General features: G+C 43.8%; 1 protein-coding gene across 1 annotated transcript in view; it reads left to right on the forward strand.

Moving 5' to 3' along the window:
* Positions 1-14576, forward strand: part of WBP4 (WW domain binding protein 4) — a 33892-nt gene extending 19316 nt beyond the window's left edge. The window contains exons 7-11 of the mRNA XM_077483169.1: positions 201-256; positions 4697-4772; positions 10229-10437; positions 12277-12452; positions 14273-14576. Of these exons, the coding sequence (XP_077339295.1) occupies positions 201-256; positions 4697-4772; positions 10229-10437; positions 12277-12452; positions 14273-14480 (725 nt within the window). The 3' untranslated portion in view covers positions 14481-14576. The remainder of the gene's footprint in view (positions 1-200; positions 257-4696; positions 4773-10228; positions 10438-12276; positions 12453-14272) is intronic.
* The last annotated feature ends 3887 nt before the right edge of the window (positions 14577-18463 follow it).

Consider the following 18463-nt stretch of genomic DNA (forward strand, 5'->3'; position numbering starts at 1 on the left):
TGCTTCTCTGGTGGCATTTTTTTTAAATTATTATGACAATGAGCATGGGGAGAAGATTCCCCTGCTCCCTGACATGATGGGGGGGGGGGGGGGGGGGGTTGGGTGCAGGGGTCAGTGCTACAGTAACATGTTACACCCTTAAAACATGGGTGTAGCCTGTAAAACATGTTTTGAAAGATGAACTTTTTTTTGTATCCTAGAGACTCAGTGGGAGGCGCCAGATGGATTCCAGGAGATTGAGGACAAGTCTGAAGAGGTAAGAGGTGACACCATTATTTTCAATAAAATTACATGGGGAATGGGCTTTAGAAGTTTAGACCAGTGTTTCTCAACCTTTTTTTAGTCGGCACCCTTGAAAAGTATTTTCAGCCTCAAGGCACCCAAGGCCAAGGCTTGATTCACATTACTGCATGTCGCAGAATGCATGCAAAATTGCACTCCTTCCTGACACACAGACAAATGCTCTGCTCTTTAACTGCTTCCGGACCGACCACCCCACATATACTGCGGCAGGGCGGCCCGGCTGCTCAAAACAACATACCTGTACATTGCTTTCACCTCGAGGTCTGGGGCACGTGTGCGCTGCTGCCGACCCACTATCGCTGTGATTGGACACAGCAGGAGCCAATCAACGGGTCCGGCTGCCGGGACCCACTGATCATTCGCTGGAGAGGCAGAACGACGGTCTGGCAGAGTAGGAGAGCTCTTGTGTTATGCTAATCAGGAACACAGATGTGTCTTCCCCCAGTCAGTTCATCCCCCACACAGTTAGAAATAGCGCCATAGGAGCACACTTAACTCTTGGATCGCCCCTGGTGTTAACCCCTTTCCCGTCAGTGTCATTTTATAAAGTGACAGTGCATTTTGTTACCACTGATCACTATATTAGTGTCACTTGGTGTCCAATTTCTCCGCTGCAATGTCAGTCCTGCTAAAAATTGTTGATCATTGACCATTACTAGTAAAAAATAAAAATGCCATAAATCTGTCCCATAGTTTGTAGACACGATAACTTTTGCGCAAACCAATCAATATACACTTATTGGGATTTTTTTTTAACCAAAAATGTCGAAGAATACATATTGGCCTAAATTGTTGAAGAAATTTAGATTTTGTGGTTTTTATTTTGTTTATTTGGATGTGTTTTTATAGTAGAAAGTAAAAAATATTATATATTTTTTTTGGTTTGTTTGTTTGTTTTTTATTTTTATTTATTTTTTATTTTTTCAAAATTTTCAGTCTTTTTTTGTTAGCGCAAAGAAGGAAAAACCAGAGGTAATCAAATACCACCAAAAGCCTTATTTGTGGGGAAAAAAAAGAACATATTTGTTTTGGGTACAGTGTCGCATGACTGCGCAATTGTCAGTTAAGGCAACACAGTGCTGTATCTCAAAAAAAAATTACCTGGTCATTAAGGTAGCAAAATCTTCCGGTGGTTAAGGTTGCCATTAATTCTTAATGGTACCCCACACATTGGCAATTGCGGGGTGTTCTTGGTGCAGCACAATCTAAACAAAATGGTTCAGGGGCTTCTTTCCCTGCATTTCTGCAGATAGGGCAACTTATTGAAATGCATGGGCTGCCCTACACGTGCTACGTGCTGCACGCAGCCAAACAGATGTGAACCAAGGGCTTTCTCACATGTAAGGTTGGAGGCAGTAAAAACATGCAGTTGAGCTGTTTTTTTTACCCCCCCCCCCCCCAACTGCTCCCCATTTAGCTGCAAAGGTAGCAGCTTGGGGTGTATACATGATGTGGCCACAGCTGGAAGTATGCTTCCAGGTTAATGGGGCTGCACTGCAACCACCTCACAACTGTGTGCATTGTACGTGGTTGCAGTGTGGTGATGCTGCGTTTAGGGGGTTAGAGTGGTTGTAAACCCTCCCCCACAACTTTGTCCCATGTAAATCAGCATAAAAACCCTAATGAACACTGCTTGTAGATATCTCCTTACTTGCTTAGTATTGTAATCCTTTTTGTTCTGTAGAATGAAGTCACTGAGCATGCCCAGATCTCCCCTGATTTAAGGCACACTCTGTCTTATCTATCAGGACTTCCTAGGCACAACACTGAACTCTGCTAATCACTCAGAGCTTCCTCCTACACACCATGTGACCATGTGACCTCACATACAGTCTAAACTTAGCCATTACTGCAGTCTTATCAACTGACGCTGATAAGTCTGACAAAGGGAAACATTAGACATGGCACAAGTAAATACTATGAAATAAACAAGTCGACTATGAACAGGGAAGCAGGGTTGCCATAGAAATGTTGGATTGAGAAGGAGGCTTAGTTAACAGTACAGGAAGTGCTCAATGTAAGGGCGGAAATACACTCCATTGTGGACTCAGAAAACGATACTTAAGATGGCGCTGCCTAACCCCTGGAAACAAGTTTTTTAAAGTTTCTTTAAACAGTTGGGCTGGATTACAGTGACTATAGTTTGATAATGACTTATTATAATGGATTAAATGAAAAGAAGCATCAGAGTGGGAGAGTTTACTTCCTCTTTAAAACTGAGGAGGCAACACATTGCCTCTTTACCGCCTCTGAAAAGTAATCTGAACATGGATTGCTTTTCAGAGGAGCATCAGTCTTTGCTGTGATTATGATAAAAGGCCTAAAAAAAAAAAGGCAGTTCTGATGGTACAGGAAGGGGGGATCAGGATTAAAAGTAACACGAACATACATATAAACACACACACACAACATGTATACAAACACAGGTGCACACACACTAAGACAGATACACACAGACATGTACAGACACGCGTACCCACACAAACACCCGTAAAGGACCCTTTTAAAAGTAGCAGTATGGTACCTTCCTTGGCATGGCTGGGTACTGCACTGTTGAGGGAGGCAGAGGGCACAGCACACCCTCCCCTTGCCTTTGCTTTCACTTTGAGAGTATTAAACAGTCGGATGAGCTCCATCACTGGAGTGGTAGAGTTCGGTTGGGGATTGGGAGCATGTCTCCGCTCACAGCTTTACCAGCATGCCGCAGAACCCCAGTCCAAAAAGGCTGTCTTGCACAGACCACAGCATGTTGGTTCAGGCAAACGGGTACATTTTTATACTATAGCTGCTGACTTTTAATATTCGGACAGTTGCTTGTCCTGGAATCCAGCAATGTTGACACCCCAGCCGATGTTTGTCGGCTCCCGGGTGCTGCCGCCTCCATTGTCTGTAAGGGAAATAGTCAGTCCCCTACTGCGCATGCACGAAGCACGCTGCGCTTTTTGCATGGGCCAGCGGTGGAGGAAGGAGGAGGGGGGCTGAACTTCCAAGTGATCTCACCACAGTGAGATCTCTTAGCAGTGGGGACGGGTACCTGCCAAATGTGGCACCGTGGGGTGGGGTGGAGTCAGATGAGTGGAGCTTCCACTTTTGGGTGGAACTCCGCTTTAATTGGCTTTGAGAGCTGTTCAGAAACTGCAAAATCAAGGCAGCCTAATACAAAATAAAGGCACGATTGGCTGATGGCGGCCTACCATGTGTCATGGGCAGGGCAACAAGAGGAAACCGGAACAAGCATCAGCTTCATAGTCAGGAAGTCAGTAGAGACATGCTGGTGGCACTTTAGAAACCATAAGGTTAGTGGCGTCCCATAAAAGCACTAACATGAAATAAATCTTTAATAAACAAATGCAGGTCTCCTTTATAAATTCAACAAGTGACAAGAGCACAAGTAATATGTGTGAATTCTTAAGTAGATTTTAATGTGTCGTTATTGTTGTACAATGACTTCAGCACAATTTCTTTCATTTGTGTAAGCACACCAATATCACAACAAATCCATTGTGGGAGAAAAAAATGTCTCTTCTGTTCATTATTGCTGAAAAAAAGAGAGAAATTCAGATAAGCCAGAACTTTCAATCACTGCCATCTACTACTTCCATCTACCATTCCACACTAAAAAATAGATGTGCACGTTAAGTGATCAGAAGCTTCCTTTTTAAGGTTATATTCACTGTTCAGATAGCTATTTGTATACCCAACTGTAGACCTGTTTTTGCAGTAACTTGGCTCTATATGGCAATAGATCACCCTTATGCCGTGTACACCCGAGCAGAATTTCCATTGGAAAAATCTTGGATGGGTGTTTTTTATTTTTTTATTTTTTTGTTTGTTTTTTTTTTCTGATGGAATTCTGCTCAAGCTTGGCTTGCATACACACGGTCACACAAGTTACCTGAACTTTCGAGCGTCAAGAAACGTACAACACTACGACGAGCCAAGAAAATTAAGTTCAATGCTTCCGAGCATGCGTCAAATTGTTTCCAAGCATGCGTAGGAATTTTGCTTGTCGGAATTGGTACAGACTATCGGAAATTCCGATCGAAACTTTTTCCGTTGGAAACCTAGAGAACCTGCTCTCAATCTTTTGCTGTCGGAAATTTCGCCAGCAAAAGTCCGATGGAGCATACACATGGTCGCAATTTCTGAACAAACTTTTCTGAACTGACTTTTGCTGGCGGAATTTCTGATTGTGTGTATGGGGCATTCGTGTGAACAGTCCTATAAATCCTTTAATAGCTTGTTTTGTGTGAGGTTTTTACAGATTTGGCAATACCCATGTATGGCAAAATCCGTTAATGCTCATTATATGTACGTGTATGACCCTTTTTCTATTCTATTATAAAAATATATTATATTGTATTATTATATATTATATAATTTTTTTTAATAGCAAGCAGCCAAACCTGTGTGGGTAGAAGGTGTATCTGAAGAGGGTTATACATACTACTACAATACTGAAACCGGAGGTATGAGCTTCTACCAATAATCATAGCCTATTCATTACCCTGACTGCAGTAATTTAAATGGATTTTTCCCAAGGCGTCTTTCAGGACAGCACCTGAGATAGCGACTCCACCCTCCTCGTTAGGAAACACCTTCTTCCTCCAGACTTTAAAGGGAGGCGCCTCCCTACCACACATCAGTTTTTGTGTTTCCTCCGGCCCGGAGGGAACACCTTTTGGGAAGGAGTCTGTTTCTCTTAGGTGTTCCTGAGGGACTAGGCTTCTTTCCCTTTTTTTTCCTCCTTTAGAGACCCGCTGTCCTCCCGACCTACCCACGCCTCGTCAGCGGTAGCAAGCGGGCTCCTCTTCCCCTCTTGTGCTCGGAGAGAGCCGAAGACTCGGTGGCCCGCACGTTCGTAGGCGCGGCGGCGCGCGTGTGCCGCCGCCATGTTTGTTTTCGGCGGTCGCGCCGGAAGTGACAGAGCGGGTCATCGGGTCAGCTGAAACGTCGTTTCCGGCGTGGACGCAGGGGGGAGGAGGGAGGACAGGTGCTGGTGCCTATTTCCGCTTCCGGTCCGGTGCAGCTGCACGGCGTGACTCCGGAGGCGGCGTTTAGCCACAAGTGGATCTCTGCACAGCTGATTATGGAAGATTCAGCGTCTGCAGCGGTGGGGACAGGCACAGGCACCAGCAAGGCCCAGGTAAGAGGCAGCAGTTAAAGTCTGCCTTTCTTTTTCTATTTCCTGGCGTTTGGTCTCGCTCTCTCCTTTCTTTTTTCCCCCCTGGTGGCAAGGGGCCTGTCTGGGCACTAGAAGCTGACTGGTTTCTTCTTAGTGCACCTGTGTGGTGATCCCTATCAAAGCTGAGACTGGGTCTCACTAAGGGTTCCCTGGTTTTTTTCCCTTTTTTGTCTTTTTCTTCATAGGCTAAGAGCTCTGACCCAAAGAAAAGATGTCCTTCTTGCAGGGCCAAGCTGGGAGAAAATTGGAAGAAAACCTTATGCAGTCCCTGCATTACTTCTTTAGTTAAAGAGGAATCTGCCTCTGTATGTGAGGATCTGGTGGCCTCTGTAAAGAAGGAGCTGTACGCCACGATCCAGAATTTTCGTGACTCACTAGCAAACCCGGCTGCTAGTCAGCCTTCCACTTCAGAGTCTTCCCAGGGGTCTCTCTCAATCCCGGTGTTAGAATCTCTGCCTGAAGACCCTTCAGATAGGGAAAAGCAGTCCACTGCTCTTTCCGTTAAAGATTCGGAAGAGGAGTTGGAGGATTCTGAGGTAGCCCCCTCTAAATTCAAACTGTCCCTTGAAGAGGTCGATGGGCTCCTTAAAGCCATTCATGCTACGCTTGGTTTAAGTGAGGAGAAAAAGGAATTATCACTCCATGACCGCATGTATGCTGGGTTGGATGAGCCTAAGGGCCGAACATTCCCAGTTCATCCGGTCATCTCTGAGGCCATTAGGAAAGAATGGCAGGATCCAGAGAAAAAGCCCTTTTTCTCCAAAGCCCACAAAAGGCGTTTTCCTTTCGAGGAGGACCCTGCAGCAGTATGGAACAAGGTGCCCAGACTGGATGCCGCCTTTTCCCAGGTTTCAAGGTCCACAGATCTGTCCTTTGAGGATATGGGAGTTTTGAAAGATCCGATGGACAAACGCATGGATCTTTTGCTCAAGAGATCATGGCAATCAGTTATGAGCAATTTAAAACCAGCAATGGCCACAACGTGTGTAGCCAGAAATTTAGAATACTGGATTAACCAGTTAAAGTCACATATAGCTGCAGATTCCCCTAAACAGGAAATCTTAGATTCTTTTCCTACCCTGATTACGGCAGTGGCCTATGTTGCAGATGCCTCAGCTGAGGCAATTAAGATATCGGCCAGGTCAGCAGCTCTAACTAATGCTGCAAGAAGAGCCTTATGGCTTAAAACCTGGCCGGGTGACTCGGCTTCAAAGAATAAGCTGTGTGGGTTACCCTTTTCAGGAGACTTGCTCTTCGGCTCTGACCTCGATAATATTCTTGACAGGACAGCCGATAAAAAGAGATCCTTTCCGGTCAAAAAGAAAAAGCAGGTACCAAAGCGTCTTTTTCGACCTCAAAAAACTCAGGATCAGGACAGCAAGTTGCAAGGGAGAAGGAAAAGTTGGTCCGCCCCGAAGCCGAAGGGTAGAGGCGGAATTCTCTTCCGTCCTCCTACACAGGCCGAAAAATCGCAATGACTCGTCTCTGCGGGTGGGCGGAAGACTACAAGAATTTCTTCCGCAGTGGTCAGGGATAACTTCAAATCAGTTTATCCTGACCACTCTCGCGCAGGGTTACTCACTCGAGTTTGTCAACGACCCCCCAAAAAGGTTCCTGATTACCAACACCCCGCGGGATCCAGTAAGGGCCCTGGCCATGAAGTCCTCTCTAGAGGAACTGATGCAACAGGGCGTAGTAGTACAGGTACCCCTGCAAGAACAGCAGGAGGGGTTTTATTCCCATGTTTTCCTAGTAAAGAAACCGACAGGGAAGTTTCGGTTGATTCTCAACCTAAAACCTTTAAACGAGTCCATAAGGTACAGGAAGTTCAAAATGGACTCAATTTTTTCGGTCAGAAACCTGTTGACGCCAGGATGTTTTATGGCGTCAGTAGATTTAAAAGACGCATACCTACATGTTCCGATCTCTCCCCAGTCTCAGAAGTTTCTCAGGCTGGCGGTGAGGTTGGGGGGTATGGTTCATCATCTCCAGTTCAGGGCCCTACCCTTCGGCCTGTCATCATCTCCCCGAATTTTTACCAAAATAATGGCAGAAGCTTTAGCGCCACTGCGTCTTCAGGGAATCGCAGTTATTCCTTATTTAGACGATCTGCTGTTTTTCGCCCCATCCAGCGAGGAATTGCAGACCAATCTAGGCAAAGCTCGCAGCCATCTGGAGGCGTTGGGTTGGATTTTGAACCTCCAAAAGTCGTCCCTAAACCCATCTCAGGAGATTCGGTTTTTAGGGTTTCTAATAAATTCGGTGGAGCAAAAAATCTTCCTTCCCTTAGACAAAAAGGACAGGATTTCCGGTGCAGTGTCTTTATTACAGACCAGCCAAAATCTGACAGTAAGACAGGTTATGTCAGCTTTGGGAGTTCTGACTTCAGCAATGCCAGCAGTCCAGTGGGCAAGAATGCATTTCAGGTGTCTGCAGGCTTTCCTTCTAAAATCTTGGGATCACACAGTGGCATCCCTAGAGGCAGAGGTGAGAATGTCAACCCAGGTAAAAAGGTCCCTATGGTGGTGGAAAAGACAGGAGGTCTTATCGGAAGGGTTAGTCTGGGCTTTTCCAGTCGGGAAAAGACTAACAACCGACGCCAGTTCCTGGGGGTGGGGAGCCCATCTAGGAACACGTTTCACTCAGGGGTCCTGGGCCAAAGAGGAGACAATAAGGTCCTCAAACTGGAGGGAACTCAAGGCGATTGCCTTAGCTCTGGAGTTGTTTGTTCAGGAACTGCAGTCCCATCACGTCCAGGTCCTAACAGACAATGCCACGGCAGTGGCTTATTTAAACAGACAGGGGGGTACAAGAAGCAGGTCGCTTCAGGTACTGGCCATGGAGATTCTTCGGTGGGCGGAAAAACATTTGTTATCCCTATCAGCAGTCCACCTAAAAGGGGATCTAAACAGGGTAGCGGACTTCCTAAGCAGAAACGCTATTCGGGAAGCAGAATGGTCTCTAAACCCGGAGGTATTCACAATGATTGCCGGAAAATGGGGTTTACCAGAAGTAGACCTGTTCGCCTCAAGGGTGAACGCCCAGGTTCCCCAGTTCTTTTCCCTGGACAGTCGCGATGGCTCGCTGGGCACAGATGCGCTAGCTTATCCATGGGAATTTCGTCTTTGCTATGCTTTCCCCCCATTTCAGTTAATCCCGTTAATTTTAAGAAAAATTCAGAGGGAGAAGGTACCAGTTATTCTAATCACGCCCTTTTGGCCAAAAAGGGCTTGGTTTTCGACAGTTCTAGGCCTGGCAATCAAGCCTTGTTGGCGTCTGCCCCTCAGACACGATCTGTTGTTGCAGGGCCCAGTGAACCATCCAGGAGTGGCCAGCCTGGCTCTCACGGCCTGGTTTCTGAAAGGCAGCTCCTTAGGAGCAAGGGGTTTTCCAACCGTTTGATCTCGACCCTTTTAGCAAGTAGGAAAAGGGTTACGAGGGCCATTTATTCTAAGGTCTGGAAGCGTTATGAAACTTGGTGTTTGTCAGCCGCCCAGGTGACAGGGAGCCTTGTCTCCATCTTGGAGTTTTTACAAGATGGTGCAGACAAGGGACTGGCAGTTAGTACCCTGAAGGTGCAAGTAGCAGCCCTGACGGTGTTCTTAGAAAAATCTGTGGCCTCAGATCCGCTGGTGATCAGGTTCTTTAGAGCTCTTAAAAGTTCTAGGCCAGCTCCTGTTAAGGTTTTTCCTAGATGGGATTTGTCGGTAGTCCTACAGTCTCTAACAAAAGGGCCTTTTGAGCCTCTTGTGGAGGCTTCCCTTAGGTTTCTCACATTAAAAACCGTGTTTCTGATTGCCATTGTCTCTGCACGCAGGATCAGTGAGCTAAATGCTCTGTCAATTAAAGAACCATATCTTTCCATTTTTCCTGACAGAGTTATTCTTAGAACAGATGCAAAATTCTTACCGAAGGTAGCTTCAGTTCAGAACCGTATACAGGACATAGTACTGCCAACGTTTTGTGTTAACCCCAAAGGAAATAAGGAGACTTCTTTCCATACTTTGGACGTCAGAAGGACTCTGCTGAGTTATTTAGAAAGGACGGAGTCCTTCAGGCGTTCAGATTCACTGTTTGTACTTTTCTCAGGAAGAAAAAAGGGTTTTCAGGCTTCTAAAGTTACTTTAGCTAGATGGCTGAAATTAGCTATCTCAGAGGCATATTCCCAGGCAGGGTTATCTCCTCCAGCAGGAATTTGTGCACACTCAACCAGAGCTCTGGCGTCTACGTGGGCAGAGAGAGCTGGTGCCACCCCTGAGCAGATCTGCAAGGCGGCGACGTGGTCGAGTTTTCACACATTTGTGAAACATTATAGACTGGATCTCACTTCTGCCAGCGATCAGGCGTTTGGCAGAAAGGTCCTGCAAGCTGTTGTCCCGCCCTAAGGGGTAAGTCTCTGTTATCCTCTCAGGTGCTGTCCTGAAAGACGCCTTGGGAAAGACCAAGTTAGACTTACCGGTAACTTGTTTTCCAGAAGTCTTTCAGGACAGCAAGCATCCCGCCCTATGGTATTATATTATGCTACGCTGTGACTAACGTATGTGTTTATGTGTTCCAGCCGGGGCCGGAGGTTCTCTTCTACAACTGATGTGTGGTAGGGAGGCGCCTCCCTTTAAAGTCTGGAGGAAGAAGGTGTTTCCTAACGAGGAGGGTGGAGTCGCTATCTCAGGTGCTGTCCTGAAAGACTTCTGGAAAACAAGTTACCGGTAAGTCTAACTTGGTCTTTTTTTTTCCCTGCAGAATCCAAGTGGGAAAAACCAGAGGACTTTAATTGTGATCTTCCATCTAAAGAAGATCAAGAAAGTACCACAGACAAACAAGAAGATCCAGTTGCAGAGGAAGAGGCTGATAGTGTGGAGTTAAAACCTGAGACATCGTCAGATGAGTCCAGCCAATCAGAGGAAACCACATCAGTACCTTCAGTAACAAAAACTAAAATCAATTTTCGGGTAAGACCACTGTTTACAATAACTGTTTATGGGGAAATAAGATTTTTTTTGTTTTTTCCATCCTGGAAATTCTCAAATTCATATGATGAAATTGGATTCAATTTTTTTTATAAACGTACATGTCACAAGCCAAACTCGAATTTTTGTGTTATTGATGGTTTGGTTACCAAAAAAAGCTTATGGGTTCAATGGAACCTCCAAAAAACAACTCATCTACCTTTTTTTATTTACTGTATTCTTCAACTGTTGTCTGAGAACCCTTAACTTGACTGCCGGTGCCACCAAGCCCCAACCGTCTATCCTAAGTGTCACTGGTTCAATTTTGCTATAAAGTGGCATTGGCTGCTTCTACCTTATATTCTGTTATTGTCTAAGCACCCTTATCTTGAATGCCTTCTGGAATTAGTAGCTCAGGCTGCTTGTTCCCTCCTTTTTTTTTTTTTTCGGTCACCAAGGTGGTAAGCAGGTAATGGCTGCTAGAAGCCTCCGCTGCCTTTTCTGATTTCTACAAACAGCATTTCTAATTCCTTTTTTTTTTTATTATCTCATTAGGTACAGTAGCCGTGAGCTTACCAAATTATTTTACACAATGTCATATAATAGTTTTGTAATACACACCTAAAGTGTTACTAAACCTAGGACTCTGCATTCACTATATCTGGTCTCCCACAGTACACAGAACATGGAAATGCAATCGTTTTATCAAATATAAACCGCTGAATACCTTTTTTATTTTATTTTTAAGCAGTTAGTGCAGTCTTATGACTTCTATCAGTGGTTGAAGCTTGTAGGAGAGGTTTACATTCTCTGACTGTCCTTTTGAGGTTGCAGAACCACTGACCCTCTGTCTGGGCTCTCTCCTAAGAAAAAATAAACATTAGCAATACACACCAAACTGAGCATGTGCAGTTTGTACCCTAGCCTCTGTTCTATCAGGAGATAAGGGGGGTAAAACCGCACTGAGACCTAAAAATAATTGTACATAATAATAATAATAGTGAAAATAGAGTAAAAGTACGAAATCAATGACAAAATAAATATTTATATGAAAAATTACAGTGAATGTTGAAAACTACAAGGCTGCTGCTTCACTGTGGGATGCACACACAATAATGGAAGTAGAAGAAAAAGAGCTGCGCCAATAAAAACAAGCTTATAATCAAACAGCACTTCATTTAACAAAGTCCCAGACTTATTAAATTAATAAAAGTCCATAGCGAGAGGATCTTTGTGTTGAAATAAAATCACTTAGCTTCAAAACCAAACACACCACAGTGATTCCACGCTTTTATCGCTAATGTGCCCAGCCACCGACAAAAATATTCGCTTACCAGAAGGTAGAGCGTAAGGAGCGTTATGGTAACAAGCCAGTCACAGCCTCTCGCCAATTTTCAGGCTTTTCCTGCAACAAAAATGTAATTTTTGCTGAGATACTCCCAATAGGTAATCGCATCTAAAGGGGTGCAGACCCAGCAGCTTTCCTCATTAGTGCCCTGAGGGTGCACAGCTGATAATTTATGAAATCACTCTCATTAAACCCACTTTCCTGCATGGATACAGATAAACACACAGTGATTTCTTCAGAATAACAAAAGGTAAGAATCTGCAGCAAAGTTTTAAAATCCTTGTAATTATACATAGATCACCCAGAGGGGAATGTTTTTTTTTTTTTTTTTTTTTTTTCACAACAAAAGTGGAGTTACACTTTAAACCTAAAGCAATCCTATGCAGTTACAAAATTCTGAAATACTAATGTCTTTGTGGACTTGTGTGCAAAATCAATCATATAACTTTGTGGCTTGCTCAATTTAAATTTTATTAAAATTTTGTGTTTTGTAGAGTAAAAAGGAAAAGAAAAAAGACGATGAGACACCTGAATTGGATAGTAAAGAAGACAAAGAAGTCAAGCAGGATACTAAAGAAGATGTTTCCTCGCAGAAGCCTCCCAGCCAAAGGCCAAAAAAGGCAAATCCATACGGGTCATGGGAGGAAGTTAAACAGGAGGAAGACCCATAGTAAGTAGCAATAGTAACCCTCTCGCTGCCACCAACATCTGCCCAGTAGGGAAGGTTTACACACTCCCAGCTGCTGTAGTCGTGTGTAAATCTGACAAGCCAGCTGTCATATGGAAGTCATCGGGCAACTGTATAGCCACCCAATTGCTTCCACACACTCTGGCAACTGTCTCATAAACCCCAGATTTCTCATTGAAGAGGGCCTGTCACCAAGAAAAATGATGGGGGGGGGGGGGGGGGGGGGGTTTGTCACCAGTGTGATGAAAAAAGTTTAGTTGGGGGGGAGAAGAATGTTAGAAATGTAAGTTACACCAAGACACTTAGAGACTGAGAACAGTGATAAATGGTGGTTGTGCGGGGAAGAGGGTTGTTACTGTGGTGTTAAGAATTTGGGAGGGTTGAATCATTGTACACTGCAATTAGACCCCCTGCTAGAAGAACATTTTACTGACTGGACCTCCATAAATTTTAGTTCAATACCTCTACTCTAAACTGATGGCCTGTAGGCACTTTTAAAGTGTCGCTTTTTGAGAATTTGGGGTACAGATGTTTGATGCCATTTTACAGGCGCACACAGTTTTAAGGCTTGACATGATGAGTATCTATTTACTCAGAACTCATGTTTTTTTTTGTTTTCCCAAAAATGTTGCGCTAAAAAAAAAAAAAAGTTGCACTAATATCATGTGACATGCATATCTTGAATTGCCACTAATTTTATTCTGTCTGCTTTAAGAAAATCTGTGTGTGTGTGTTAGTGTGTGTTAAACACAAAACTGATCCAGTAGCAAAAGGGTTAATAATAAATAAAATTGAACTAAAAAAATTCAGTGTCATGGTGGCTAGTGCCATACAAGTCAACATGCAACAAAAATTCTATAATATACACAAAACTGTAAGAATCTATAAAGTGCTTGGTGCTCATATGGTAATAGAGTAAAGTGCAATGGTGCTCCAAACTTGCAAAGTGCGAGGTGCCACGCTCCTCCTTCGGTGACCCCACTCACCAGAAACAATGGACCCTCAGCTTTGCAGTCTAGGGTCAAAAGGGCTGTGATCCCATTGATCTGGGGTGTGTTGGATGGTTGCTCAAAGGGTCCTCCAGAGGGGTTGCTTTATAACAGAAAAGATATGCCACACTTCATAGATGGGGAAACAAAGAGAAAGCTCATAGTGAAATACCGCTAAAATAAAATGTAGAGCGCAATCTCGGCACCGCTTACAGGATATCTGGCAAAAACCGGTATCGGTAAAAACATCCGAGTCCGCCGCTGTATGGCGTGCATTCCACGGAGACAGAAATTGCGTCAATGGTTAACGTGAAACTTAAGTACGTTGATGCGTTTTCCACCCCCGCAGGGATACATCAAAGGACACCCTGTCAGTGTTTCAAATGGCTTGTCTCAATCCTCTAACTGCTATTCTTGCTGGACGGCTTGGTCTGTTATAAGAAGGTAAAAAAAAATAACAGATTTAATGGCCACATCACCAAATAGAAATACAGGGGAAAAGTCTAAAATGAAAACTAAGGCATCCAATGTATTTAAGGATTAGTAAGGTGCAATATATTAAAGGTTTGCTTATGAGTTTAGATATGATTTAACTCTGTTAGCAGTGATGCTAACTACATTGATGTGCAGTGCTTCTTTTCTACGCTACACTAAAGATGGGTTCAAATATTTTTTCTAACCATCATAATGTTAAAATCTATATATTTGTTAGGTGAATTCCTTTACTATAGCCAAATACAATACTCATTTGATGTACTGTATATAGGTAGAAAAAAAATTCATCTCATTTTTAATTATAAATTTTTCTTACAGCGACAATGTGGATTTAGAGCTTCCAAATGTGGAATATGATGAACCACAAGCCTCAGTACCTGACCTCCCACGGGAACCAAAAGTGAATTTCAAGGAGAAGACCATCACCTCTCTTGGGGACACAGTAGCTGGGGCTTCTGTTTTTAAAAAAAGGAAGCTGGAAAATGTAAAATCCCGTAATATACGACAAAGACTGAATGATCAGTAAAGGACTTTGATCAAGAATTTTTCTTTTTTTAAACTGTATGATTGTAAGGTTAGCACGTTTTGTGTGATTGGTGTGAATAAATGCTTTTCTATTTTACTTTTATTGTTTGAGCTTTTTTGCCTTTTAAAACACAATGTGTCTTATTCAGTAGTTCAGTTTTAAGAAGAGCCATCTTTTAAAGCTTAAAGTGGACTTTTTGTTAGAAAATTAAGTCCTGCTAGATCACTTCAGTCTGGCCCCTTTTGCAGGCAAAGCTATGTAAAACATTAAAATTGGTGTCTATACTGTTTTTAAAATCCAGTAATACACTGTCTTACCCTGCTCTGCACATACTCAGTTGCACTCTATTTTTAGGCACTGTGCCATATTTGTAGAGCCCGATCTGCCGACAGCCTAAAGATTTACTGCCGCTCAGGGGCTTTGGGCTTCAGCAAAATAGCGGCCCCCAGCAAGAGGAAACCAGAAAAATGCTGGAGGCAATTTTACGGTGCACACTAATTTTGTCGCATAAATATTGATGTGGAATTAATCATTTAATTCATGCTAAAGTAACCTTATTTTTATGAAGTTAGTATGGGTAAAGTTTGATTTTTAACTAAATCCCTCTATCTTTTACAGCCAAGAAAGCTTCTATCTTAATCTAAATTGCAGTTGTCTTGGCACTGCACAGGTGATAAGGTATGACACCAGCCATTTGATGGCTTCACAGTTAAAGAGGAAGTAAAACCTGATGGGTTTACTTCCTCTTTCATTCCCTGCAAAGGCAAAGCATAATGGACTACTATGCATCGCATAGTAGCCCATTATGTGTCACTTACCTGACACAGGAGCCAGCGAAGTCGCCGCTGTCCCCTGTAGTCCGCCGCATCCATCTTGCTGGTGGCGTCTCGCAGCTCCGCCGTTGTCATTCGGCGAAGCCGCAATGACATCACTCCCGCGCATGCGCACGGGAGTCAACACGCGCGGCAGCTCCATTCTTGGAAATGCAGCGCTCAGTGCGCCTGCGCGCCGTAGACAGCGGTGCCCGTTTTCGGGCAAATATCTCCTAAACCATATAGGTTTAGGAGATATTGCTTGGACCTACAGGTAAGCCTTAATCTAGGCTTACCTGTAGGTCAAAGTGGTTTGTAAGGGTTTACAACCACTTTAAAGGTTTTGTAAAGTCAGAAGTTTTTTTTTTATCTTAATGCATTCTATGCAATAATATAAAAAGCCTTCTGTGTGTATAGCAGCCCCCCTAATACCTACATGAGCCTCATCTCTGTCCAGCGATGTCCACTAGTCCCTCAGCCACCCAGGACTCTCCTCCTGATTGGCTAAGCAGCAGTGCCATTGGCTCCCGCGGCTGTCAATATAAGTCAGTTAGCCATTCCGGGGAGAGAGGGGGCAGGGCCAAACAGCAGCTCCATGTCTGAATGGACACACGGAGCTGCTGCCTGGCTTGCGTGCCCCCATAGCAAGCTGCTTACTGTTAGGGCACTTAACAGGAGGGAGGGGCCAGGAATACAGAAGAGGGACCTGAGAAGAGAATCTGGGCTGTTCTGTGCAAAACCATTTGAAGAGAGCAGGTAAGTATAACATTGATTTTTTTATTTATTTTTTAAATAACAAAACGAGACTTTACAATCACTTTTAAGTTGAGAGATCAAGCGCATGTGACAGTTATAATTCTCGGCATGCTTTGCACGTAACTGTTTTGTGAAGTAATTAAATCGATGGGCCAGTTCACACCACTTGCAGTACAATGCATTTTTTTTCTGCATCAAAAACGCATGCATAGGAAGTAATATGGTTTTCAATGGCATAGTTCACACCAGTGTGGTCTCCGACGGAGGCTCTTTAACATGTGATCAGCCGTGTCTAATCCCGGCAGATCACAATGCGAAGAGGCATTTATGGAGTAGAGGAGAGCCGATTTGCTTTCCTGATGGGCGAGGTCTGTGCCGATTGACTTATATTGGCGTGACCCGGTCGGCAAGGGGTTAAAAGTGACAGCGCTGAAAATTGGCTTGGGCAGGAGGGGGGTGTTAAGTGCCTGGTATTGAAGTGTTTAAGGTGAAGAAAAAAAGAGGAGAGGGGAAAATGCACTGGAGTGCATCGAAAACATGTTAAACACGCAGATATGCAGGAATGCATCCTTTTTTATGGTGTGACCTGGCCCTTAGTTCTTCTTTTAATGCCCTGCTGTATTCAGTATTTTCCACTGTAGGTTTTGAATTTCGGTGCTGGCAGACAGTGTGTTGTGTGTGGGTTTTTTTTTTTTTTTTTCTTTTTTTTTTTTTTTAATGGTAGGCTTAAAGTATACGTAAACCAGGGGTGTCCAAACTTTTTTCAAAGCAGGCCAGATTTCATGAAGTGAACATGCATGAGGGCCGACCATTTTGCTGACTTTTTTTGAACCGTTAAAATCAAATGCAAATTACATTTTTAACCAAAGTTTATTGCAAACGGCATACTTTTCATTTTGTCACATGGATGACAAATCTAAACGGGTGTTAAATCACTCTGCCTTTCATATATGAAGGCCGGATGGAAAAAAAAAATCCAGGAAGCTGAAATATGTCAGGAACATTCTAAAGTACATTAATAAAGGCTGTCTGTCAACTTTTAAGTTAAAAAAAATTATGAACAGGAACATAAAACCAAGTGTATATCTTGTGTCCAAATATAGTCATAACTGATTTAGACCAACTGACATTAACTGAGATTTCACATTAATCTGAATTGAAAAAGAAAACTTGTCTGCACTAATGTTAACGGTGAAACTGAGATCTGGACTGCAGCATATAGGCTTGGTCTGGGTTAAAGGCAGTGGTTTTGATGCGCAAAATGTGCCGCACGTGAGAGTCACTTAGTCTTGTCCTCACGCGGTTCTTGTTAAAGTTAATAACAGAGAATGTCTTCTCACACATATATGTTGAGCCAAACAAGCTCAGCATTTTCTTAGCCAATGTTCGAATCTCTTGAAACTGGCTTTTATCCAGTTGGCGGTAAAAGTTCACAAGAGAGAGCTGTTGGTGACGACTGCGTAACTCGCTGTCACAATGCAGCTCAATAAGCTCAAGCTGCAGCTGATCTGGAGCATCATCGGGGTCAACAGAGAATGGAGAGGAGAAAAGGCTGATCTCCTTTTCAATAGCTGCAAAATCCTGAAAGTGCCGTTTAAACTCCCCAGCCAGAGATGTGATGTCTGCTGCATATCTGCTCATTTGTGCACTGATCTTGTCCTGTGGAAAACTGGTCATTATTTCCTGCAACGCTGAAAAATGTATAAGATTGGGTTGCGTTTGTGACAACTGCCTTATGAAAAGTTGCAGATTTGTTCCAAAGGCTTTGAGGTGTGAATAAAGCTGGTTCATCGCTGCATCTTTCCGCTGAAGACTCGTGTTCAGGACATTCAGATGCTTGGTTATGTCAACTAGAAACCCCAAATCGGCCAGCCACATCGGATCAGATAATTCTCGCATCGGTTGTCCCTTTGTTTCCTGCTGGAAGGCGACCCTCCACCCCAGTCTCAAGTCTTTTGCAGACTCAAATAGGTTTCCTTCTATGATTGCCCTGTATTTGGCACACTCTGTTCCCTTGAACTCTGAGCAGCTTCCTTGCCCCCTGCTGAAGAAAAGCATCCCCACAATGTGATGCTGCCACTACCACCACCATGTTTCACGGTGGGGATGGTGCATTCAGGGTGATGTGCAGTGTTAGTTTTCTGCCACACTTGCTTTGTTTTTAGGTCAAAACGGTCAATTTTGGTATCCTCTGTCAGAATACCTTCAACGTGTTTGCTGTGTCCCCCACATGGCTTCTAACCTGCAAATGGGACTTCTTATGGCTTTCTTTCACCAATGCCTTTCTTCTTGCCACTCTTCCGTAAAGGTCAGATTTGTGGAGTGCACGACTAATAGTTGTCCTGTGGACAGATTCTCCCACCTGAGCCATGGATCTCTGCAGCTCCTCCTGAGTTACCATGGGCCTCTTGGCTG

The sequence above is a fragment of the Lithobates pipiens genome, unplaced genomic scaffold (genome assembly GCF_037356315.1).
Source record: "Lithobates pipiens isolate NorthernLeopardFrog02 unplaced genomic scaffold, aLitPip1_a1.2 Scaffold_16, whole genome shotgun sequence".
Classification (NCBI taxonomy): domain Eukaryota; kingdom Metazoa; phylum Chordata; class Amphibia; order Anura; family Ranidae; genus Lithobates; species Lithobates pipiens.